Raw genomic sequence first — 27,811 nt, 5'->3', positions numbered from 1 at the left:
ACTGTCAGACACCTAAGCTAGCTAGCTGAGTGTGTTGATCCAGTCCGTTTTGTTTTGGTAATGCTAACAGCGTGTCAAGCCCGTTTGACCGAAGTTTCGAGTTCACGTGAGGTTCAAGTGCGTCACGTCCAACTGTCAGTATCTCTGAGTGCAAAAGCGAAATCATCTTTGCCAGGAGCTTATTGTGTTTTGCTAACCTCTGACACTTTTTATCTCTTTTTTGCAGAAGCAGAATTCAAAAAGAAAAAAGTGGCCAAGCTGCGCCGTGAATCATGAATTTGCTATGAGTGACTCAGGAGAAGAGCTGGGGCTTCTGTCGGTGCTGTCCGGGGCACGTCCAGCCACCTGGAGGATCAGGAAGGAAACCAAGAGGAGAGTTTTATCATTCCTGACTTCCTCAACGCCCTGACTGGTGTGTTGTCCCTGGAGGTTTGGACGACATGGCCAGTCCACAGCAGACTGAGCTGTCATACGCGTGGGAAAAGTACATGGACTGTAGGCTGCAAGGAGCGGATCTGCAGGTAGGCGCTGCTGGCAGGGGTCTGTCTCTGGATGATGATGATGCTTACTTTTAATTTCCAGTCCTGAAAAAGCCTCATGATTCTTAATATTTCATTTGGAAAGTTTTGAATACAGGTATATCTTGCTGATTCTGATGGAGGCATTTATTTTCATCATGTTTAAGTTTCAAAAAATTAAATTATACAACTTGCAAATACAGCTCAAGTCAGCACTTTAAAATGACAAAGGTCTGTTTAGAAGTTTAATTTGACACACCCTAATCCAAATATTTAGTTCTCACTGCATCTTAGGTATATGTTGTATCAGTTAGGCGTATCTTGTTTATTCTGATGCAGACAAAGTATTTGTTTCCATCCTGTTAAAACTACAAAACTGGTCATGTACGGTATTTAATTCACAAAAAATCAAAAAAGGGGAATTACATGGAATGCAACTGGAAGTGAAATTTGACAAATTACCAAGTTAAACAAAATATTGACTAAGTTCCAGCAACAGTAAAGTTCTTTTAGTCTGCTCCTTGTCGTTTAACTTAGCTGTAAATGACCATGAGCTAGAAGAGACTCCTGCAAAATGTTGTTCGTTTAACAATTTGTTGCAATAATCATTGCAGCTCTAAAGATTATACAGTAAAAGAGATCATTCAAGTGTTGATTCTGTTCTACATAAATTATTAAATAGAAAATCAAATCAGTAAGGGATATATGTAATTTAGAAATAGCAAATAACTGGTGTGTTAGTGCATAAAAGTGTTTGCAATAGACCCGCGACGATTAAATGACCGTTAGATTAATCGCCAACTATAACGACAATGAATTAATCGTTTTGAGCCTTTTTTGAAATCCAAACTGTCATTTCAGCTTCTCAAATGTCTCAAATGTTTTCTAGTTTCTACAGTCCTCTATAACAGTGACTCTACTCTACGCCTCTATGACTGAAAAGCTGAAGATTGTGGTCAAAACAGGCTCACGTGAGGACGTCCTCTCAGGCTTTGGGAAGGCCTGCTAAACATTTTTCACCGTTTTCTGACACTTTATGGACCAAACAACGGATCGATTAATCGAGAAAATAATTGACAGATTAATCATTAGTTGCAGCCCCAGTTTGTATTAGTTGAACTAATTAAAAATCTGATGAAACTGAGACTACAGGTGACTGTTTTTATAAGATTTTGTCCTTGGAATCAGAGAAGATTGTCTTCCAATATAACTTATTTTGTGGAGAATTATATATAATTGCATGAAGGGGTAATCACAGGGTGGGGAGTCATTCTGTCATTGTGGCAGGAAGGAAGGAGCATTAAAAATAACTTTGAAGAAAACGATTCTTGGGACATGCCTTGAATCCTCTTTAGGAGGTCTCCAGACGCCACTTTCACGAGGCAGGGATGTAACTGCTACGCAGCACAAGCACGAGCAGGACCAGCGTTGAGTCACTTCGCAGAGGTGGCGGCAGGTGTAAGCCACAGATTGCTTAAATTATGAGTGTTGTGCGAGTGCACTTTTGTTCCTGTGTCGGCGTATCAGAGGAGTGAGTGGCAGCGGTGATTCTGAAATCTCTATCAGGCCACTGCAGCTCTTTTCTCCCCCCCCCCTCCTGCTGTCAGAGAACTAACAGCAGCCAGATCACGAGACTTGGATTAGGATCGGACTGCAGGCTGAGAGTGATCTGCCCCGCACACACACACACACACACACGCACACAGATGAGCTGATTTGTGTTAGTCCATTATTTTTGATCTATCATGTGCAAGTCGTCCTCAAAAGAAAGACGTTCTATCAATTTTAAAGCTAATGTGCGCTTAGACAGCCTGTAGGTTTTTTTTTAATGGCTTCCTTCCTCCATCGTCATCATGTCTGTGGTGGGGTGTTTTTCTTTGTTGGTTTGTTAATCATGTCGGTGTGCATTAGGACATGAGCTGTGGAAGTCGTGCTGGCTTGTTCTCAGTTGTCATAGTAATACAAACGGCTGGACTGCACCGCGCAGGCTCTGCCTTTCTATTACTGGCAACTTTTTGTTGTGATGAGTCTCTTGGGACGACTTTGTTAGCTCCTTCGCTTGTCACCTGCGCAGTGATCAAAGTGTTGTTTGTGTGTGTGTGTGTGTGTGTGTGTGTGTGTGAGTGTGTGAAGCAGAAAGATGGTTAAGTGAGCACAGCTGTACTCTCCAGTTTGCTGAGACCGTAGCTTTCCCTCTTGATTGAATCTAATGGGAACACACAGTGACAGGCTATAGCACTCACATGGATACTGTTGCACTGCTGATATTTTTCTCCAGCTCAAATGTATACTGTACCCTCCCACAGAAAGTGGTGTCTTCTAGCAGGCAGGACAGGTAAACATGACAAAGTGATCATGGAGGCTGTCCAACGACTGAACGCCCATCAGGCAGCAACAATCTGTCCTGCTGTTCTGTATCCAATTTTGTCATCCCTCTTTACAGTAAAATGTGGACGGAAAAAAGGCACCTTCTCCTGCAGTAATCAATAAGATTTTACAAAAAAAAAAAGTGTTAAAGTATTTGTGCTGCAGCCCTGCTCCCTTTTCTCTGCCACCCTCGTCTTTTATCCTTTGCATTCTTGTCTCCTATCTCTCTGCTTTTCATCTGCATTTCTGTCAGGATTAATCACTCAATGGTATTTCTGTCACTTATTCACAGTCTAACCCTGACCAGAGCTTTCCATTGTGACTGTCATTCTAAAAAAAAAAAAAGCAGAAATTCCACAAAAAGATTAAATAATTTTCTTTACTGCCCGCAGCATTTTGGGGGATCAGAAGAAACCACAGTCTCAATAGGGATGGTGCAAACTGTGGTGGATCAGCCTAGCACTGTTTATAAAGAAGAGTAGGCTTATTGATTCAGATTCCCAGAAGAGATGTTCCAATTAGGGGTGTAACAATTTCAATATTAGATGGAAAATCGATCAGAACGAGCTTTCAGATTCAGTAGTTGAATGAAAAAGACAGAACCAATGATTCTGCCAGCCACCCTCACCTACTTGTGGTGTTCGGCACATGTCCAAAGAAAAAAAAAAAAAAAAAACAGAACAACACAGCGTAGTTTAACAGCCGTTATATCACGCTTGATACCATACAGACTTTTTAAAGAAGAATTTGAAAATTTAAATGACAGTTGACTGATGATTGATAGTAGTAGAAATTAAACGTTTAAAAATGTCTCAATCAATAATTGACAGTTTTTTTTATGGTGAAGCCATTTGTTGAATAAGGAAACAAACTTAAACTTAGAATGGGGGAAAAAAGCCAAAAAAAAAGAAAATGAGACAATGATTGTATTTTGTATATTATTAATGATGAATATATTGTTAGCGTTTTCAACTGTCGGTTTGCAGTTTGCAACTCACGTACTCCTCAATACCAATACCAGCACTCATATATAACCCTGACCTATTTTTTGTTGTTTTGACCTCAATAATCCTCTTTTTGCCTCCCATTATGACTATCATTCTCAATAAATACTTTTCTGAGAAAGCAGAAGTACCATGAAAAGATTAGATCATTTTGTTTACTGCCTGCAGTGTTTTTGGGGTCGTGGTGGATCCGCTCGTCTCTCTTTATACAGCAGAGTATTGGTTCAGCATCCCAGTTATCACACACTCATCCTCCCACCTGCTATATCTCATTGTACATTAATGCTCCTTAATTAACAGCATTCACTAAATAGAATCCACTTTAAACAAAATCACTTTTTGCATTTAATTTACTTTAAGTATTCTAGCATCAGTACGATGGGATTACTGGCATTAAGCCTTTCTTTCCATTCTTGCGAATTTCCTCCTTTATAGAGCCACAACTACCGTATTAGTGTGTTCCGCTAGGAGGGAAATTGGCCTTAGGCACACTTGCATCCAGGTATCTGTGGGGACACTTTCCATTCTGTCCGATCTCTCTGAATCTTGATGAGCGGAGTCAATTTAGTAGAATGGTTACCTGGCCGGGAGCCAAGAAAAGGAGCAGGTTTTGTTGCTAGTGGACTGTTCAGTTTCATTATGAGCCAACAGGATGTTTCAAAACACCAGCGTGAGGTGTAGGAACACTTGACTTTTATGGTCTTTCAGTATCACGAGGTCTCTCCTTATTGATCCTTTCTGGCTCTGATTCACTCTTATATCACTTTAATTTCAGTCAGTTGCACCCTTGGACTACTGTAACTTCGGTTTAGTTTAGCTTTCTGTATAAAAATGGATGGCCTGCACTTGAAAAGATATTTTCCTGCAGGGTGATCGGACTCATCTTGTAAGTATCATCCTGTAGCAACATGTTTTTTGACAGTTTATAATCGAGATGGGATGTAATGTAATTCCATTGTCTGTACATTGTCAATTAATCTCAAACAACAGACACTTGTGTGCAAAGCTGCTTAAATATAGTGATTTTCTGAATTAGGACGACCTTGGTCACACATTCCACCCACATTACTTGTCATTAGCTTTCTAAGCTCAGTTCTGTGCTTTACATTCCTTCTGTGGTAAAGCCCCGAATCCTTGTCTAAAGAAGATTAAACTTGTCGAGCAAAGCATTCAGCAAAATGTGATGAATACTAAGGAAGGAGCAAAGATGGCAGTGCTGCTTCACCTTCATCCTCAAAGTTAATTATTTTGCTTGTCAGAACTGATCAATGTGAGATGCAGCAGACTTTATTTCTGTGATGTTTTGGTAAAAGACTGTGCTGTTATTTCCCTGAATGTATCATCAGAGACATTATACCTTGTAGTTTGTTTGTCATTAAGGGCAGTTATAATATGTATAACTGCTAAATCAATTAACAATAATGTGTATCTGAGCAACAGTGAAGTGAGAAAAAGTTATAAATGCATTTATTGGTCTCGCTTGTACTTTTCATACAGTAGTTCAACAAAATGGTAAAAATTATTTATGATATTATTAAATTATGTCTAGAACTGTACTGAATGTCACTTTTTTTTTTACATCCGAAGCTTCGATTAAGGTTTTCTTAAAAGAAGAAATCTGTAATATACTTACAGTAATAAATCATAAAATCACCATGATATGTCATCAGAAATTAAGGAAAGATGAAGCTGAAATACTTGTACAGTACAGCCGCCGTGTTCTCCTTTGAAAACTTCATTTCGGGCCAGAAAAAACTGTTTTAGTTTGCCATTTTCATGTTAACTAGAGTTAAAATGAATGCAGAATGTTCACTGGATGAGTAAGTATCTGTTTATGAGTCATAAGAAATCATTAGTAATCTTTTAGATGGAGTAGAAGTTTATGATGGTTAAATTGAGTAATATGTTAATGGAGGCAGTCACTGAACTCAAACTCCAGAGTGTGTATTTACAGATCAGTGTGCTTTTGTTTTCAGGATAACAGGCTCAAATTAACATTGACAGACATCTGACAATTGTAAACACCTGATCAACTGTAGGATTCGTCGTTGCTTGTCGTTGTCAAATTATAATTCTGCGTTCCTGCAGTCCGTCTGACTCTGGAGACGAGGGGGAAATGACACGCTTCAACCATATACTATATATTAAATAGGATTTCAACCTATTTGATATAATGTTTATGGCTCCAACTTGCTCTTTGGTGTGCAGTCCTCATTTTTGGATGTGTAATTTCTACATATTGCTCCTTTAATGACCCCAAGAGACTGCAGCTAGACTGTTAATACAGGTCTGTACCTCCCTTTATGTGCAGCAAGCTTGAGAGCAAACATTTTTTTGACTTCAGTGAAAATGTTTTTTTCTTTTTTAAAGCTAAACTGCATCAAATATTGATTGGAGCAGAATTTCGTTAGATAAAAACATGTTGTGATTTTTGGAAATCATGACATCTATCTTTTTTCAATAAATTTTGGGTTTTCGACTTAACAGCTCTCTGGAGTTGTTGAAAACGTTTGGATCACACAAGTCAGAAGCAATCCTACTCAGCCACCGCTGGAATCTAATTCTACAAATTCTGCAGAAATTTAAAACGAATGAACAGACATGAAAGAAAAGCTGTGCCGTATATGAATGCCAACATTATGGATGACGCTTTGAGGCTTCAAACTATCCTTTATAGCCCTAATTATATCAGTTGTAATTAGTTGTTGCATGATTTTTCTGTATGTTGCCTAAAGGCAGCAGTGTTTCTCAGCAAAACATTGATGGACACACAGCACAGCGCATTGCCAGTATTAGCAGTAGGGAATTTCTTCTTAAGTAGAGAATTATGGAACTTTTTCAGACAGTAATTTCTAAAGTAACACCCAACTGAAAAACCAACCAACCAGACCAGGTTTAGACTGGAGATTTCTCAGGCTTCATGTTTTCAGGTTCAAGTGATGGGGGAGTTTCACACTAAGAGCTCTTCTTTCATAATGTGTGGACTCAAACCAGCCACAGTCTACCTACTAAAGTCACATATACCACTGTATAAGTTTCAGACCTGAAAACAGCAGAAATTATAAGCCCACTACTAATAATAGACAATATATCTGGCAACTCATTAGTGTGATGAATCCATTTAATTTATTCTGCAGTAAATTGCCATTAGTACTCCTACACTTTGTAGTGAATTCACCACGATTAAGGTCGTTGTGCTTTGACTGAAACTCAAGTGCTGCAGTGCAAACATAAAAAGCGTGCAGTCAGTCTCTGATCATGATATCTTGTGATCATCGCGTTACTCTCAACAAAGGTTGTTGAGCATTTTAATTTTATGTGGTGTGAGTTTCACTATTTCTAGCGTGTTCTGACGTTGTTTAGCAATATTTCTATGTAGTGAAGTGGCATTCCTAGGCTTGCTGGTTGACCACAGCGCTTGTTTCACGTCTGCTTTTATTGTTTCGTCCTCAGTTTCAACCTCACACCTACTCGCTCCGGTCTCCAGGGCCGTTCCAAACGATTGGCTGAATGGATGAATAATTCATTCTCTGGTTCTGGGTTGAGTCAGACTCCAGCCGTTGCTCTGTCTCAGCTTTTTCCACCCAGTGGCATGTTATTAAGTCAGATCTCTGGCTCAAAAACACACTCTCAGTTCACAGGGGAAGAGAAAGGCCAGAGCAGGCTGTTTGGATTGTAATTTTGACCAACAACAGCTTGCACGCTATCTCCCTGTAATGAAAACAATGAAGCAGCGAGCAACACATTTTCATTTCCTCCACAGTGGCTATACTTGAATAAAGGTCACTGCTTGTGAAAGCGTGACACTGACAAAAACACAAACATGCTTTTTGATGGTAGCCTCTTGACATTTTGCCTTGTGTCTTAATGGGAAAAAAGAAAGTTATTTGTGGTGTTATGTGAAGCAGCTCTGCTCTCTGACTCGTAGTTTGTGAGGAAATGCGGAACGTTAGGGGCTCCTCATGATGCTCATCACCCAAATGTCAAATTAGATCAGTAGGGATCTCAAATCGGAAAAAAACATTGCATAACCAACGCCCCACGTCCTCTCTCACGAGGACAGGATCACATCGCTTTCACTGCCTCTGCCAAGTTGTAGTCTACCCAATTATCCAAAGAGAGCTTGAGAGGAAAGTCTGTACCAGTGTGGGTGACTCAGCCGTCAGACTCCCATGACTAGGCCTCCCATGATTGCCGTGTAGGATAAAGGCAGTGTAAAAGACACAGCTCACAGCCACCGTGTCGGAGCAATTACGCAAACTTAACTCTGGCCTTCAGTATTTAAACTTGTGTTTCTCTCATGTGAAGCCAAAAGAAAAAGGAAAAAAAAAAACATCAAGACCTACATTCTTTTTCTGGAGACACGCTTTTTTAAAAAGGACAAACCATTGCGACTTAACCTTTGAGTTAACATGCATAAATTAACATTCCTGACCATTTTTACACCCATTTCCACATCACCTTTGTCTATTATTGCTGCTAACTTATCTTGACGTGTGTTATTGAAAACAAACACACATTAAATATTTTATGAATGAGAAATAAATGCATTTAGGCTGAGTTAACAGGTTATTTTCTCTTATCAGGAAAACAATATAAGACATTTTAGTCGACATCATAAATGAGACAAAATAAGTGCATTCAGGTGGAATTAACTCCGTTCTTTTCTTCTCATCAGTTAAAACAAAGCGCACATTTTACTGGCTTTATAAAAGGTGTAATGTACATATAATTTTTAAATTTGCACAATTTATTTGCCGATCAAAATAAAATCTCCTGTGACCCACACGTATGTCACGACCAAGTCTCTGCGAATGACTGCTCTGATGTGTCCTTAAGCAAGTGTCAGCTTCAGGTTTGCTGGTCTGTAGATCAGAAATCTACTTGCTCAAATTCAATTTTTACTCCCCCCATAGATTTTTTTTTATTAGTGCTATCAAATAACAACAAAGACTAAAGTTAGCTGTCATGTTTAATCTAGGGCTGCAACATCTAGCTATAAATCGCCAGAAAATAATGAAAAATGTCCATCTCAGTTTCATGGTGATGTCTTTAAATGTATTGTTTTCTCAGTCTGAAACCCAAATAGGCTTCAATGATCCTTGGTGTTGAGCCCAGTAATATTTTTTTTTGGTAAAAATGAAAATTGAAATGCAAAAATGATCATTCCCACTATTCATGAATCATATCAAAATCACTGTCAAAATAATCACAACATGATCTTTTTTTTATCACATCGTTTAGCCCTAATCTGTACCGTTTGTCTCGTGTCTCACTTATTATCCAACTTGTGTGTTCGTGTTGTGAGTTAATTTCTCTTTGTGCTTACATGGGAACAATTAACCAGGAAAGACGAAAGGAAAGGCCTGCATCACCAAAATGATGTATTGATAAATTAATTGAGTTTGCCTGTCAACAAATCATAAAACTGGTAGAAAAAAACATGCAAGCGGCTAAATGAAGGGAAGTGGCTGAGTGAAATCCCTGGCTGTATGTCTCAACCACCCAGTTAGCTTGTGCATGTCTACTTGACGAATGAGCAAATAAAGAAGTTCATCACTGCAGAGGAAAGGTCAAAGCTTTCTTTTTGTTTACAGAAATGGCTCTCGGAGCTCTGCGAACAGTTGATTTCCCCCTTCAAGCTGTATTAATCAGTATTGGCAGTCTCTCCATTATCAAATCACCCCGGCTGGTTTGTGCCGAGTGCATTGTAATATTGGATTAGAGCCTCAGAGGAAAAAACAACCCTGTTGCTGGGAAATTAGTGTTATCGTGAACCATTCAGTTTCCCTTTCCCATATGAGGAATACGGCCACAACAGGTACCCTGATAACACAAGGACAAACGGAGTCATTTTAGATGCTCATTTTGGGAGATTAATTTTAATAGAGTGAGTGCACAGCTCCACCATAGCTCCAGGGCTTATTTATTAAACTAATAATGGTTTTGGCAACCTTGAAGGTTTGATTTCCTGGCAGTCACTCCCCCTGTTTATCTCTGCTCTCATCTGTTTCTGCATTTATTTCTATCACCTTTATGTTCTTGTCAGCTGTCATGTTTTACCCCTGTCCTCTCCTGTCCTCTCATGATCCATGCATTGCTTTTTTCTTCCTCTTTCCATCTCCTGTTTGTGATGTTGTCCGGCCCCCTGGTGTGCAGTGACCCTCCACCCACCTGCCTACCTACCTACCCACCCACCCCCTCACTGCTTGGGTGGGTTGTAGCCTCAGCTGTTGAAGTATCACCCTCTCTTCCCTTCCTTGACCCCGGTGAGTGTGGTCAACTATGCACCTTCACCTGCGACTTAAAGGTGACATACTATGCTGTTCCTTATTTTCTGTCGTATATATAATGTTGGATGTTCATATTATACTTGGCCAGCGGTGCTTCTGCTTATGTTTGTGTTCAGTATGTCTCACAGAATGCCTTCCATAATTTCTGGTTGTCCCTCTGATGTCCTCCAGCTGCTCAAGGTATCTTTATTGTTCCTAATGTAGCTAACTGCTACTGCTAGCTCCTTAAGTCAACCGAAGTTGAGGCAGCGCAACCACAGGACAGAAAATATTTTTTCCATAAAATATGATCCAGTTTCATAAAGAGCCCCATATTGCTCTTGCTACATACTAAGTCGGTCCTCAGACCAACTCAGGGTGCTATAGTCTTGCACAGCCAGACCTGTCTCTGAACTAACTAGCCAGCTAGTGGCTAAAGTAGCAGCTAACCACATGTAAAACTTGTCTAGCAATCAGAAAACTCTGTAGAGTAAATAGTTGAGGCAGCCAGAGGACGTCACAGACGATGAGAAAGTATTGTCACTGTGATATATAAACCAAAATGAGTGATAAAAGTTGTGCATGAGTGCTACCCTCAGCAGGCTTCTAGGAAGTTGGCCAATCAGAAGAAAGTGGGCTTTTAGGGAGGAGGGCCTTAAAGAGAAAGGAGGGCCTGTAGAAGGTAAACAAGGATGTTTTTGAACTGAGTTATGTAAAGCTACTCCAGAATGAAAATAAGGTGCTGGAAATGAGCACAATAGATCCCCTTTAAAATTATAGGCTGCATGATGTAAATGTGTTCATCTTGTAGCATGTGACAAATCAAACAATTATGCAATAATATATTTTAATGCTTGAGTCATAGTTGTCGCATAAACACAAAACTTGCCTTGACAGTTCTTGTGACACAGGAAGGAAGTTGACTCACCACGTAATTCTCTAACAGAGCTGGGTTTTGCCAGAAGAGTAGCTTCGCTCCCTGTCCTCACCATGACGGTTAGCAGCAAAAGCTGAGGTGTGACTAAACTGCAGGCACCTGAATAACTGATTTGAAAGTTTCCCTCTTGAGTGTTAGTCACGGAGAGTGAGAAAATCAGTTTCACAGATATGCATAGCTGTCTTAGCTGTTTCAGGGCATGTAAAGCAGACACAGAAAATAGAAAACTCACTATAGCTGTACATGATGCCATATTTACTCTTTAAAGGGCTGTTTTACGTCATGTACTTTCTCTTTTTCATGTACATATGAGTCTATTACAAATCTGTGTCCATGCAGTGAAGTGATTTGCTGTGGTGTCCTTGTGACATAATGTGGTTTTACAAAGATGTCACTGTATATAAAGTTCTATGGAGTTCTACTACATACATGATCATCTTTGTTCATGGCTAGCGCTGGTTATAGGCTACATGTAAAGAAGAGTGCTAACTTTGTTAGTTGATGCATATTTCCAACAAACCAATGCCGTTTATGCAGTTTATGCATTGTGAGATCTATGTTGAATGTGTTTCTCTCTTCATGGAACATTTTTAAGGCCAGTGTTTTGAAGATTTTAAATCCTGCATGGTTTACATCTTTGTTTACTTGTGAGCAGTGTCCCTCTTCACATCCTTTGCCACCTTTGTTTGGGCACGACAGTCACCAGCTTTAGATCAGCAGAAAAGAGTGAAACAATCATCAAGCGTGTTTATAATGTTGCCCAGATGTCTGTGCATGTGTACTCTCCTTGTGTGCCTGTATGATATAAAAGAAATTAAGGCCTACTTGTAAAAACATTGCTTCATAGCACTGCAAACGGTTAAAAAATTCACACAGGTAGCTTTTAAATACTGATTGTTTTGAAATGTGTGGGGCACAAGATGGAGATGTTAAATTTTTTTTACAGTGTCAGTAATAACTGTGTATGCATGTATGTGTTGTTGTTCTTTTTAAGTGTCTGAAACTGAAGTTGTTCTTGTTGTTCTTTCAACACTACAAATTTAACTGTCCATCTTAAAAGATCGGTCTGTAGGATTTTGTGGCATGTAGTGGTGAGCTTGCAGATTGAAAACGCCTCATCTCACCCTCCAATTCCTGCGTTTATATGTCCAAACTAACTTTCTAATGATTAGTTGAGGTCTCATTTTAGTAGAGTCTCAAGGGAGACTGGAAACATTTTAATTGGACTGCTTCATACAAGTTGTGATTGATTTATTTCTAAAAGAACCAAACAAGTTTGTAGTGATTTCATGTTGAATAAAGGGACAATTTTTGGTCTTTTTTTTTTCAAAGATCCATATGTTGTCTTACTTTAAAAGTGAAGTATGTGCTTCTGTAGAAAGATGGTTGCTTGCCGACTCCCATTAAAAAAATTGACTGCATTAATTAAGCTCACTAGATTGCTAGATACATAGTGAACCCACAGGCTTACAAACAAACAAACAAAAAAGGTATAGCCCTCTAATTTCAGTTAATTTTATGTACAAGTTCTTTGTTATCTCTCTTGTCAGTATCCTGTCACTACCATTGTACAGTTGTAGGCCAGACTGTGTGTAATGTGCTTGGTTCTGTGTGGTGTCTATTCTTTGTGACCCAGACAGTCAGTGCAGCCACATCAGTCAGGGATCAGCGTTGCCTGAATGAATCCAGTCAGTGGTGTCAGATTAGCGGAGGCGTAAGGCTAGCTCCCGTGTGGTGTGGCGTGAGGGACGGCAGGACGCTGGCTTAGCACGTCTGCCGGGACGGTATTAACACACTACCCTGGAATCAGTAAAGCAGTTAAAAGCGGTCAGGTGGCTTGTGTCACCGCTAAGAAAGTACCGATTTGCCCTGCCAGCTCTGGTGGTGAGAGATTCCGGCCCTGCGGTCAGGCTGTGACCACAACGATCAGCAGCTGTGACCAGGCTGATTTCATCTTTCTATGGTCTTAGTATCCTTAGATGCAATGACACTCCAGCACTATTCTTTTATTGCAGATTGTGATTTTTAAATTGTGAAATGCTGTGCTGCTGTCCACCAGACTATCAAGTAATCAGTCCTCACTTTGAACATGAATACTTGGAGTTTGTTGAGAGATAAATCATAATATCTAAAATATGATTTGTGGTTCGGGGACTGAATTATTTAAGTATAAACCCCACTTCTAAAAAAAAGGGTTGGGATGCTGTGTAAAATGTAAATAAAAACAGAATGCAATGATGATGACGATCAAATGAAGACAGCACAAAGACAAGATATTCAGTGTTCAAACAGATGAACTTAATTGTTTTTTTGTAAATAGACACTCATTAGAACAGGAGCAACAAGGACTGGGAAAGTTGTTGAATTTAGAGCTTTTAACAGGTAAACAGGTTAATTGATAATAGGTGACAGTTTTCATGATTGGGTATCAGTCGTTCACCAGCATGGATAGGACGAGGTTCGCCATTTTGTGAAAAAACAAGTGGGCAAATAGTCCAACAGTTTAAAAACAAAGTTTTTCACCAAAAAACTGCAGGAATTTAGGGATTTCACCATCTACAATCCATAATCTCTGCATGTAAGGGGCAAGTTTGAAAAGCAAGTTAATGCTTGTGACCCCCTCAGGAGACACTGCATTAAAACTGCATTAAAAAACCTACATAATTGTATGAAGGATGCTACATAGGCAGATTGGAAACTAGTAAACAGAGTTTGCTGGTGCATCCTCAAATACAAGTTAAGACTCTACCAATTAAAGGGAGAGCCATGTATCAACAACAGTTTTTTCATTTAAGCGTTCAAACTTATTAGGAATTGGGGTTTGTATGATTTTGGATTACGTCTGGGAGGAGAAATAAAATGCATCTGACTTGATGAATCAATATTGGAGCAATAGTTCCACATAATCACATTAGTAGCTGTCTTATTGACTGCATCATCATGTCTAATGATTACAAAACATCAAGTGATTCAGAGTAACGTTATTATCCGTTATCAAGGGAAAAGGACACCGTTCTTGTGTTGTGTCTTTTTCATTTCAGCTCCTCTTCGTGTGAGTGGAAGTAATAATCCGGGTTTTATGTCGCTGCTCTTATGTCTTATCTGAGTCTCTCTGTCTATTATCAGGTCAGCCTTCAGGGTCTGGAGAATTTCCTCTGCCTCTTCCACTATGTGCAGCATCACCCCATCCACGGCACCAAAGATGCACTCAAATTCTGGTAGGTCTCATTACTATTTTAACATCTTTAAATGTGATTTAATGGAGGTCTTGTCTCACTAAACGGTGGCTAACACACCACACAGCTGGAGCCTCACAGAGTACAGTGAGTTAAATCAACTCTTCAAGAACAAATTTTGACTTGATTAGTGGTATACTGGGCAGGCGGTGCAGTGAATAGTGCTCCAAATTCAAAACTGTGTTGCTGTAAATCATTAGTGACCAAACAGTATAAGTCAGTTTTTAACCTTTACATTTAAAAGGTGACATCTGGATAGGTTGTGTGAAACTAATGCCAGTTGTGACATGGACTGGGTGTAGTGGCTTCAAACATACTTTTCTCTAGTATTTATCAAAGTAAAGAAGCTGCAGAAGTGACAGATTTATTCTCAGAATTTATATGTCCCATCACTATAGTAGAGGTTGCAGACATTATGTAATCATGGTGCATTAGCTGTTGGAGTACCTTGCTGCATAGATTTACATATTGATGTGGGACATTAGCACCTCAAGTGCCTCTTATTTGTATTCTGTTGAGTGTAAATAAGTCACACACACTCACACTCACACACACACACACACTACCTAGAATTAAGTGAGGGCATTAGCATTCGTGTGCTATGTGCCCCCTCAGCTGAAACGTGATTAGTTTGAATAGAGTTTTGGTTAAAATGGCCGAAATAATGTCCTTGTTTAAAAACAAGGCAGTTTAATGTTTCACTTTGTGAGATCAGCCATTAAATGTTTAATTTTTGTAGCTGTAACTTTTTGTAGCTTTTGTTTGTCTCTCTTAAAGTTGAAATACCTACACAATGATGTAGTAATTATAATCTATTTTAAACTGACAGTAAGTTGGTTAGTGTGGTGTTATCGTGAAGATGAGGAAGCTTTTGGTTAGAGATGCACTGATTCCAATTCTCTTAGCCAATTCTGATGTTGGATTTCTTTATGGGTCTGGCCTTCTCTTGGCATAGTCAAAAAAATTAATCATCCATAATGAGGATTTTTTCAGTTGTTTTTTTTTTTTTTTTTTTTACAAACGTCCATCACAAGTCATTGCATCCCTGACTAAAGAAGCTAAAGGAGGAACAATAGTAGTGAATAAAATGATTTATGTGTGCACCAGGGCTGGGACAGTACACTTATCCACCAATTCGATACTATACTACTACTCATATTTGTTGAGCATCATTTCTATACTGCATATTTAAGTAGCAAATAAAATAGTCGAAGTAAACTTCAGTTGTTCCTGCTTATCAATATAGCACCAAAAGAAAGTAACAAATAAATAAGATGTTAGGCCAAAGTTGTTAGATCCCCTGAAAACTGCACATAGCACAGAGATCCTTAAATAAACATTACTTCATATGTAAGTTTTGAAGTTGCTGTAGCTGGTTAGTGTCAGAGCAATAGACTGAGTTAACAATGTGAAGTCAGCAGCTATTAGTTTGTTTCCACACATCAGATGAAACACATGTCTAAATGAGGACATGTAGCGTTTTATTTTGAGCATATGATGTAAAATCGATCTGTTTGTTGAGACAATAATACTACAATTGCAATGCTTATTCCCATTAGCCTGGTAATGAGAATTCTCATTATGTTTTAAAAATGAAAAAGAACCACCGTTAAGAGAATAGATTTTTTTTCCTCCCACCCCTAGTGTGCACACTCTTAATTTCTAACTGTTTGCAATAGATCTAGATATATTGATGCAGTTAATCATGTGGATAAACCACAGTTGCCTCCATGGTATAATTACAGCTCTTGACACTGTTAACAGTGTGCTGTGCACACAGACGGTTCAAGACACTGTATGATGTACTCTTCTTCTTAGAGCTGGAACCATGCTAACCAAAGCATGAACATGATCTTACAGTGTCCTCTAACCTCTTCAAAAAACTTTTTTCTGTCATCAAATGAAATAGATGTTTCCTTACTTTTACCCAAAACAAAAGCGAGAGAGAGGATAAAGCTTCTACTGTATAATTAACTCCGTTGGAATGAAGAAAATCACAATAATTGGCCAGAGGGGAAGCACAGAATTTGAGATCTGCAGGAGAGAGATCTGTTTTGCAGCCGGTTGATATCATGGAAACCATTATCTCTGTTTACTAAGTCTCTAATCGCTGTCTTGTGGCAATGATAAAATGACTGAGAGGGTGTTGGCAAAATCAGTCAGAAAAATGCTTTTAACATTTAACAAGCAAATACTGTGTTCTAAAGAATTGTAGGGTATTTTTTATTGTTCAATCCTCTATTGAATTTTTCTAAATTTCTTTGTGATGTAGCCTGAGCTGTCATTATATCAGCTGTTTGTTTTGAAAGCATTGTATAAAATTCAATAATATACGTTTTATGTCTAGAGTTGATTAAGTCTGTGTTTGTGGCTTTATACATGAAAATGCAGTGTGGGCTGTTTGATCAAATCGTACCTTTTGATCCAGGCTCGTGCTGCATGTGTGTGTTAGATAATACAATACAAACACTAGCTTTTTTTTTTTTTTAATAAATTACAGTAGCTATTAGAATTTAACAAGTCAAACTTGGCTGAGCACTAAAGTACTGTAAAGTCACGTCATCTCTGGTTCATTGATACTCAACAACTCAGACAATTGATTTCCCTTTTTTTGTTTATTGTTCTTATTCATATTATCTGCTCCTTCGGTATACATATCATTCCAGACCATTCACCAATATGTGTAAATGCTGAGCGTAATGAAGCGTGAAAAAAAATTGTGATCTTGTTCTAGTTAGAGTAGGGATGTGGTCAGACTTGCTAATAGCATGTCAGAGCCTCTCAGATGTGCGTCTTGCCTGTTTGAAAGTGACCTGTGACCTAAATAAGCTCCATTCAGTTGGACAGACATGCTTCACCCAGATTAAAGTGAAATTATCACCGTCACTAAATACACAGTAGTGACACTCCAGTTTAATAAGTAAGAGCAGGTCGAAAGAGCTCAAATCTTTAAATATCCAGATATTGATAAGAATATCTCAGCAGTGTCACCAGAGCAAATGTACACAAACTAATTAAATTGGTGATCAATGCAATGAATTTGTACCATTGTTGTGTATTACATTAAACAAATTCTTTACATATGTGAATAAAGGACCTGTCACTCATTTTTTTTAACAACATTTTTCAGATCTTTCTCAGGTCTTGTGCCACATTCATAATGTGTATGATGATGTCTGTTGGTTGGTCTCAGGTAATTGTCCACGGATGGAGAGATATAAGGCTCTATAAAGTTATTTGCAGAGTTATTCTGTACTAAAGTGTTGTGATGTCTGTGGTGTATTAAAGGTACAAGGTTCATTTGTATATCTTTATATTACAGGGTTATGCAACAAAATGCAGGTTGGTCGCTTAATGCTGCTCACAAAACAAGAATGAAAGAAATGGATAATAAATAACTAGTCCATACGTAAGTAGGGGTGTAAGAAAATATTTTTGTATGTGTTGTTATGCTGTATCAATTCTCAAAAACCTATATCTTAGTACCATGATACAAACAGATTCATGGCATTGGATCATGTTGTCTTGTGTTTAAACCCCCAGTTGCAAGATAAGCGGTGTTGTTATCTATCTTTACTGTTCTGATTGCATAAAAGGTAATCTTGCACTTTATGCATACGGTGCTGTCTTTCTTATACTACAGCAATTTTCCTAAAATTAGATTAAAATGGCAATATATTGTCTTGCTTACAGTATTGCAGTACATATTGAATCGTAACTCCTGTATTGTGCTATGTGTTGTACGTATTCTTGGCAATACACTGGCTGAGTGGCACAGCAGCGGATACTTCTGTATCTCTTGTCAGAGGGCAGCAGAGTGAACAGGATGTGGCTGCAGTGGGTATTGCCTTTCAGCATTGTATTTTTAGGGCTCTGTGCAGACACCTCACCTCACTGGTATCACTGATGCTCAGTAGATGTGTACCAGTAATACTCTCTGTGGTTTTAATCGCCTTCTGCGGAGTCCGTCTGTCCTGGGCTGTGCATATCCCATACCAGTTTGTGATATTTCCAGCCGGGATGCTCTCTGTCACTTGGCAGGGACAGCCCACCCCAAAATCAAAAGTACATATTTTTCCTCAGGCCTACAGTGCTGTTTATCCATGTTGATAGCTTTGGTCTGAGTTGCAGAGTTTTGGAGATATCGTCCAAAGAGATGTCTGCCTTGTCTCAAGTATGATGAGACTAGTTGGTGCTCGTTTAGCGGTGCTCCAAGCACCAAAAAAATTACATTTGATAAACTCGGCAGCAACATTTCTTTCCAGAAATCATGACCTGGTTACTCAAGATAATTCACAGAACTTGTTGTGAGCAGTTTCATGTAGGAACTATTTTCTTTTTGTGGTAGAATCTACCAGAGCTACTTTCTGTCCATTAGAATGAAACCAGTTCTTACATAATACTGCTCACAACAAGGTCTGTGGATTATCTTGAGTAACCAGGCCATGATTTCTGGAAAGATGCACTTGTGTTGAATTTTTAAAGCATATTCTTTTGGTGGTTTGAGTGCCACAAGCCGAGTGCCCTCAAGAGAGAAGGCTCACACCAAAACTATCTAGCACTACATACATAGACGCCTCTAGTGTAGGGTCTATACAGGCAAAGTTGACTCCGTTGTGATCGGTTTATTTTGGACATTTCACATTCTTTCAGCGACTTTGGACCATCATTTTGTCCCCAGAGCTGCAATAAATAAGAGGATATAGTTAATGCTGAATGTAAATTATTTTATTTATTTACTATACATTTTTGCAGTCTTGATGGGAGACAGGAATAGAATTGGAAATAACAGAAGAATAGAGTTCAAATAAATCTCTGTGGGTTTCCTCTTGTGATATAGAGTGTTTTATGCTTTGTCAAGCTTAACTCTTTACTCTTTTCGGCGCTTTTTCTAGTGATGCCTGGTAGGCCTTTTTGTCCATTAAAAAATTTTCCAAAACAGTTGTTGTAGCTGAGAATACAAAGGCAGACACTGTGAATGATGGTCGACTACGGAGGTCTTCTGTAGGGCACAGGGGGCTTGTCAGTATTCCCAAGGCCAGTCCCCTCGCCATGTGACATCACATGCTTTCATGTGATACGCTGATCTGCTGCGAATCTGGAAGGCTTCCATTTGAAATTCCAATTTAATGGAATTTGTGCTGCAGAACAGAAAATTCAGTCAGCAGTCGTGTGAGGAGGTATGCAGATACAGCGAGCAGAGCTGCAGTCATGCTTGGAGAAAACGCAAGATGACTGGAAGGAGACTGTTTGGTAAGACGAGAACTACTATATTTACAGAGGGTTGTGTCAGAAATGCGTGTTGTAGATTTTATTAACCCAGCACTCCTCTATATATTATATTATTATGATTATACAGTATGTCATAAGTAGGTTTGGACCAGAGCAGCACCTAATTGGCAGAAATGTAAACACGTAAAAGGGAACACTAAGTTATTTGGTTACTGTCTGATGAAATTAGTTGTTATGAGCTGTATAATTTGGGTTGTCCTACCCTTTGTGGGGTGTGTGTCTTATGTTGGGACGTAGAGCTTATTTTCAGTTACATTTAGAGAAACACGTGGTTGTGGCATACAAACGCATACTAGGCCAGCTTGGAGGTGCTATATAAGCACTCACAGTAGGATAAGTCAGTTTTCTTATTTAGCTTACGTCTACATGTGCCTAGATTTTAAGGTTTGACCATCACATACACCAGTAATTGGCTTTTCTTATTACTGATTGTGTGGATTTCACCATGAGGTCATCTTAGGCTTTCTGAGGGAGTTGGTGCTCACTGTACTTGTTATGTAGTACTGAGACATTTCGATTACATTGACCCTAACAGAGTGACTTTGTCACTTTAGTGCAACTTCAGATAACATCCGAACAAACTTCTGCATGTTCATCCCTAAACTATTTTTTGTTCAGATTAAGGGTGTCACAAGTTTGATATTAAATCGAAAATCAATCTTAAATCAAAATGAGCTTTCAGTTTCAGGGATCGAATCGAAAGGGAGAATCAGCTGTTTTCCCAGTATTTGTTGTGTTTCTCCACCCTCGCCTACTTGTGGCATCTGGTACGTGTCCGAAGGGGGGGGAAAAAGCAACTTCAAAGACGACACACCGTGGCTACCACCCGTTATATCACACTTGATTTATCTTTTTAATGAAAGGTCAGGGACAGAACAGTGCTGGTATCTAGCTGTCGGGGCGATATCGCAATAGTGTTTTTCAGAATTGACACATATTTTCTTCCATCCCTATCCATTGAGCTTTTCAAACTGCATGAGGAGGTTTCCAGCATAAAGCCAACACATTTTTGGCAGCTGTGATGCCAGTCAGGAGAATACGTCTTTTCAAGCATGCTGCTTTCAAAGTATTTAAGCAGAAGAGGAGATAAACTCAAAACTTAGTGGTGTCCCTCAGAATTAGTTCCAGAACCGCTGCTTTCTGCCTTACATAAGTCTATTTGGGTTTAAATCACAGACCAGAATCAAATTATGTGACTTTGCCGGATATTTCGATTTCACAACTTTTCATTGTTATTTCCAGTATGAAATTTAGAAACTATGCTGCCACCCAGAAAAGACAACCTATTAGTTAGATTTTTTTCCTCATGAAGGACAACCACGTAATCCTCCAAAGCATTTTTGAGTGTGTATATAGATCATCATTTGATTGTTCCACAGCCGTATGATGATTTATCTCCTCTGTTGCAGCTCAGACATGAGTGGGGCCAGTAACACACTGGCGAGGGAGTTCCTGACTGATGTACATCAACTATGCAGCGCGGTGGCTCAGAGAGCGGAGGCACGGGAGGACGATGAGGAGGAGAGTCACATGGTGGCACTGGGAGAGTACCTGGTCAGGGGGCGGGGCTTCCTGCTGCTCAGCACCCTGGACTCCATCATTGACCAGGTGAGGATTCAGTGCTGCAAATTCATCAAAAAAAACATAACAAATTTATATAAATTCTAATACTGTAGTTAAATTCAGTAATTTTCACATGAAGTTTTCACTGCTTTTAGTTTCAAACTCTGCCTCACATTTTTTAATGAATCTATTACACTTTTTTCATGCAGCTGCTCAGTATGAGCATGACAAATTGAAATTTCTGCGCATAAGCCTATGGAACCTCCACTGCAACTAATCTCTTTTCATCAAAATGAAACTGCAGACAGAGTTTGCAGTAGAGATACAGTACAATGAAAACAGATGATAAAAGCAACAGGGATTATGCAAACATCAGACAGACATCAGCTGGACAGATTAAAGGGGTATTTAATGAGCACAGTGCAATAAAACCCATTAGTGAAAATAAGTTGCACAATGATGAGAGTCTATATAATCTCATGTACAAACAAGATGGCATTCACTGGAACATACTGTATATTTTCAGTTTTAAATTTCCGGAGTTTAATGATTGTTATCAATCGTCATCACGCGATTATTATTTTTCATTCCTCTACTAGTATTTTTTGTATCACTTTAGGAGATAAGACATTTGTTGTCGGTGTCACAGCAACATGCGGGGTGGTCATGTCTAAAGAGGAAATTAGCTCTGCAGTACCAACATGCTTGATTTTCTGATATGATTGCAGAAAGTTGGTCTCTTCGCTCTGCTGCTGCTGCATGCAAGATGTTGATGCTGATATGCAAATCCATTTAGAACAGCTGAGCAGCGCCATTACATAACTTTCAAAATATGGTGTCAACTGTATATTTGTTTGTATTCTTATCACACAGTAAAAACATGTCAGTACTGGTCTCTTTTAAAATGGATTTTAACAGATGTGGTTTGGCACAACATTGGTGGAAATGCTGTACCATGAAGGGCAAAGGTAGCCGCTCTGTTTGGATCCTGTCTGCAACAGTGAGTTAGTGTTCGCTCTGCTAACTGGCATCAGGTTCTGACGATGCATTTATCTGATCTGTGAGCGTTTTTGGTCACGAAACAGTTTAGGAGATGCTCCTCCTAGCCAGAGTGAAATATGGGGCTTTCATGTGACAAGTCAAACGCTGCACATGAAAGGTCAGTATCAAACAGGGACACAGTTGAAAGCGATAGGGCTTCTGAGCATTGGGGCTTGGCATTTTTCCTCAACTGCTCCCTGCGTCAGACATGGTGGCATTACTGAGTCAGACGTCAACCTACATAAAACATAATGGTTTAATCAGGTTTTGAGTGCTTTGATGCTGATCATGTGAAATTAGCTTCAGAGAAATTGCAACACTGATAGTAGTGAATAAACAGGCTAAACACCCACAAATACAGTACGTCACAACTATTGAGGTGGAGGGGAGAAAAAGTCCAGCAGCCATGGTTGCCTTTTGACATTATGTAAATACTGAGCTGTATTTGAAGGGGTCTCTAGGCTCCAGAGAGAAAGATGTGATCGCTAAGCTCAGTTATTTTCATGCCAAACAGTCTTTTACAGAATAGGAAGAAGGTTATAATCTTTTGACTTGAAGTAACAAATGCATTATTGAGTGAAATATTGAAATGTGATGGATGTGACCTTGTGTGTCCCCGTGGCCTCGTAGTGTTCATATCCTTAAGCTAATTTCACACACATTCATTATATTTTCTCTTTTAATGGGAGCTTTCACTACAGAAATTTAATGCATTCATGTGCGGCTGTATCACAAGCTGCAGCTGTGTGCGTCAGCTGTGGACAGGATGGAGTCTTTAGTGACAGTCGGGGCTTTATGAACATTTGTTTTTTTTGTCGTATCTAAGAATTTGTGGTTTGCAAAACATGGTTTCAAATGATAAATGTCGTGTTTCAGTGTACTAAAGAATTTTTATGGGTTTGTTGTCCTGTGCTGTTTAGATGCCTGCTACCTTATATAATTGTATGTTATTTGTTACGTTAGTGAAACTAGTCCACACATAAGCAGTATACCCATACATCAAATAAAATGGTCCATGTATGAATTTTTAAAACTGACCAAGTGTTAAATGGCAGCCTACGGTCATCTCTGGGTCCATCATCCACTGAATTATTCAAATGGAAAAGGCTTATCTACAACCAGATAAAAAGCTGTATAATCTACAGTCAGAGGTGATCAGAGTTGGAGCTGCACAACACAGCCAGGCTGATATATCTGCAGATGTTAGCTAGCGCAGATATATTAGTATTGTTATACTTTTTATGTTGGCCAAAAAATAGCAAGAAATGTCAGACATATCAAAGTAGGTTTGAGGTAATTTAGAAACAGTGTAAACATTACATAGTTTGTGTATGAGAGGGCACTGTATAGTTTATTTTTACACTGTAAAATGTCCTGCTCAATATGGATTTTGGTCACAATTTTGAAAAAAATTAACTCATGTCATGTTTATTTATGTGTTTATGTGTTTATTATTTAAACTCCCAAATACTGATATTAGTATTGTATCAGTCATGCCAATCTGGAAAACAAATGGCTATCGTCCGACAAAGATTTAACCTCTCGGGACAAAGGCCGGTGTTTTGGGTCTTCCAGTTTAGCTGGTGGATAATTTGGCCAAGACTCCCTTTTCTGTGCACCCAGTCATTGTTTACTGTCCAATTAGCACCTTGAGATGTGAGACTGGAGTTGCAGTCTAACCTCTATGAAGAGATTCCTGCATATAAATGGCAATATATTTAAAAAAATATATATATGTGGTCCAACTCGTTTGTTTACCACACCAGTCTGTTTACCTAACCCAAACCCAAAGCCTGTTCAAACATGATTAGTCCATACTAGTTGGAACACAAACCAGAATGTTCCTTATACCAATATCTTGTCACTTGCCTACAGATTGATCCTGCATAGTTATACGCAGATATCTTTTTATAGATATAAGATAAGATAGAACTTTATTAATCCCAAAGGAGTTTCTTGTGCCAAATTGCTCCAGAAATTACAGTAATATAAGAATAATAACTATCAAATATAAAATATGTAGTAGCAAATATAAATTTAAATGTAAAATATAAAGTGTATTTGGTGTAAATGCAAAGAAACAGTGGCTAGTAGAATAACAATAGAAGTAACATCGGTAGTTACATTGGAAGTAATATTGGCAGCGATACTGAGAAATAATCAAGTTATATTGCACCAGATAATGAATGTAAAAGTAGCACATGATATTAAACGTAATATTTTACATGATAATAATAATATTGCAAAGTAATACTGCACATGATGACGAAGAAGATGAAGATTTTATTTATGGAAGAAGAAAGTTGCACACTCAGAGCCATGATGCAAAAAATTGTGTTGATAACTTACCAACATTTTGAGAGTGTTAGTGTTACAAAAAGAATATCTAATGAAAATCCCGCTTCATTATCGAGGTCAGAATTCATAAGTCAGTGTCAGTCATTTCCTGTAGCAGTTAGCTTTGCATAAACACCAGAAAAGTGGCAGACCTATTACCTTTAAGAAACTGTTTATTTTCCCTCCTTTTTTTTTTCACAAATGATCAGACTAAAGCTTAAGTAAAACTGACTGCACAAAAGAACGATTATTATTAATTGCTATATTATACAGTGCAAATAAAATACTTCATGTTTTGACAGTTTTGTAAAATCAGCATAATCATTTTTAATTCACACATGAAGGAGTAGGTTGATTGTTTTTAATTAACACATGAAGGAGCTGGTTCTCTCTCTGCTGTGAGGTATGCCCTGGATACACACGAGATCCCCAAGGTCTTGGAAGTAAGCCTGTCATGTAGATGCTACATTGCTTCCCTGACACTCTTGCGCTGTAGACTAACTAACTAGCTAACTAAATGCACACAAATAAACGAATAATTAGCTAGCTCCTGGGAGGAAAACATTTTTGGAAAACATCTAAATTCAGATTGAAAGTAAATCTTAAAGTAGCTGTTGAAAGTAGTGAAACTCAAAGAGACATTGTACTGATTATTGACAAGAGTTTGTCTTGATGGGAGTGTCTGGGTGTGACATCATCGTGTGACCAAAGGGAGTGAGCCAGGGAGCTTTCTAGGTAACCTCAGTGTGTTCTGTTGCACTCTTAGGAATTGACCTGCCGGGAGGAGCTGCTCACTTTGCTGCTGTCTCTACTGCCACTGGTCTGGAAGATTCCTGTGCAGGAGGAAAAAGCCCCAGGTCAGTACCCACAATTACTTGCTCTTTTACTTGTTTGTGTTAATGTTGATGTTAACAGCACATACCTCACAATTCCTAGCTGTCATGGCATGTGACGAGCTCCTGGTTTATAGCTAATGATTTCAATTTACATACTTCGTTTTATGAGTATAAAATTTGCTGTGCCTTACAGCTCTATGTGATTTACAAACATTTCACGGGCCTGAAATGTTCTCGCTTTAGCTTTGTATATTATATATTTGTTTCATCTTCCATCTTTTGCATAACTCTTTACCCATTATTAAGGTTAAGCAATGATTCAGCATTAGGTTTGGTGAGTGTGAAAGCAGTGGAATGTGTGCACATTGCTTTTGACTATAAACCGTGTTTGTGATGTTCTTATCAAACGACTCATTTTTACTTTTAATGGATTTACTTGCTTGACAAACTGTGTGCTGTGCTCACTTTGAGATGGATGACTCAGTTGTTAAACTTTGTAGTCAACATCTCCATTATTGTTGAATCTTAGTGTTACAACCATTAGCAGCCACACAGCAGGAGAGGACTAGTCGTGTCATCCTGAGGCCTGTGACCTCAGGATGACACTGGTATTTAGTACAGGACTGCTAATAATTTGTAACATGGACCCTAGACATTTTTACTCTAATTAATTCCTGCTCACTGAGTGTGTTTTAACAAACAGAATGGCTGATGACATGCAGCTTAGCTTTATGTTACTCATCTTAAGAGGAAATTGTGTTTGTATGTTGATTTTCAGTCTCAATGTGAATATAAAATGTGACATTAATTCTATATGATTTAGTATGCACTATAAAGGGATAGTTCAGATTATTTGAAGTAGTGTTGTATGAAGTACTTATTCATAGTTAGTGTGTTCATACAGTAGATGGCAGTTAATCAATCAATAAATCAATGAATCAGATTTTACTTATATAACCTAAAATCACAATGTGTAAGAGAGTGTAAGTGTAAGACACCCCCTGTCCTGTAGACCCTCTAAATGTACTGCTATGGACAGGGTTGGCAGCAAAATGTATTTTAGCCACTTAAAAAAGGTCTGACTGAGAAAACTATGTCAGTTTAAGCGTGTGCTATATTAAGAATATTTTCACACCTTTGCTGTCAAACAGCGTTTTCTGACAGGTATCCGCTGTTACATAAGCCATAAATCACTGTCTCTTAACCAACCAAACACCATTGTTGAAATCAGTCATTTTAGTCGCAGGGGTTGCTGGTCTACCACTTTTTACTCTTGTGCTCTGTGAGGAAGAATTACTGATTTTGCCAGTGGAGTCTGGTAGGTGTGGAGGGAACAATATTTGGCTTATATAATGACAGTTTCCTGTCAGAGAAGACTGTTCAGAATATTCAAAATATAACATACACTTGAACTGATATAGATTTTTTAGTTGGGCCTATTTGTATATGTCTAAAATACATTTTACTGCTGACCCTCTGCTTCTCCAAACTCTAACAGCCGGGCCACACTGCCTGCTTGAGCGGACGGAACCTGTTGGTTTTTAATTCTGTGCCCATATTAAAAGGTTAGCGCTAGCCACGCTGCTCATGTGTGTGTCATGCACAGCTGTAGCCATGCTTCATCAAGAGATGCATGTGATGCGTGTGGTTCTTTGCAAATATACAAAGTGAAATAACATATTAACATCATGTTAGCAACATGACACGTCTTATGACAGTTTCATTGTCTATATCTGTAGAATATGTCACAGGCATGGAAATTTCAGGTGCACAGCAGGATTTTTCTTTTTCTTTCTCTCTTTTCTTTCACTTCTGCCCTCCTTCCTTCCCTCTCTCACTGAATGAAAGGGAAAAAAAATCACTGATGGCCTTCTGGATACAGCTCTTTTCTTCTTTTCAAAACTCTTCTGCAAACTCACTGTAGAAACATAGAGCTGGCAGCAGCAGCCCCGCAACAGATGCACTGCTTGTGTGGACACAACAGGCATGCAAGCTGCAGCAGTTCAGCAAAATAGTCATCACACACAGGTACAGGCAGGCAGTGCGGCCTGTGTATAACGTAGCTAATAGACCAACTATGGATAAGTACCTCAAACAACCCCACTTCAAATGATCCAGATTATCCCTTTAAGCTTGGTGTGACTCAAAAAAACAGTGTGTATTTGCATTTGGTATCTAGCCCTAGTTGTGTGCAGTGGTGGACAGTAACGAAGTACATTTACTTGAGTACTGTACTTAAGTACATTTTTTGAGTATCTGTACTTTACTTGAGTATTTGTTTTTGTGGAAACTTCTGACTTTCACTCCACTACATTTCAAAAACAAATATTGTACTTTTGACTCCACTACATTTCTAGGAAGGTTGTTGTTACTTTTTGACTGAGCACATCGTTGAAGTCAGCTGTTGC

At 38.8% G+C, this 27,811-nt stretch overlaps 1 protein-coding gene across 1 annotated transcript in view; it reads left to right on the top strand.

The window, feature by feature from the left end:
* Nucleotides 1-249: 249 nt before the first annotated feature.
* lyst (lysosomal trafficking regulator) overlaps nt 250-27,811 on the top strand; it is an 83,946-nt gene continuing 56,384 nt past the window's right edge. The window contains exons 1-4 of the mRNA XM_084735229.1: nt 250-521; nt 14,225-14,316; nt 21,036-21,234; nt 25,334-25,424. Of these exons, the coding sequence (XP_084591355.1) occupies nt 441-521; nt 14,225-14,316; nt 21,036-21,234; nt 25,334-25,424 (463 nt within the window). The 5' untranslated portion in view covers nt 250-440. The remainder of the gene's footprint in view (nt 522-14,224; nt 14,317-21,035; nt 21,235-25,333; nt 25,425-27,811) is intronic.

Source organism: Lutjanus erythropterus, chromosome 14, assembly GCF_056507025.1.
Source record: "Lutjanus erythropterus isolate fLutEry1 chromosome 14, fLutEry1.hap2, whole genome shotgun sequence".
NCBI classification, from domain to species: Eukaryota; Metazoa; Chordata; class Actinopteri; order Lutjaniformes; family Lutjanidae; genus Lutjanus; species Lutjanus erythropterus.
The sequence above is the reverse complement of the archived record's forward strand: the minus strand, read 5'-3'. Positions and strand labels throughout refer to the sequence as shown.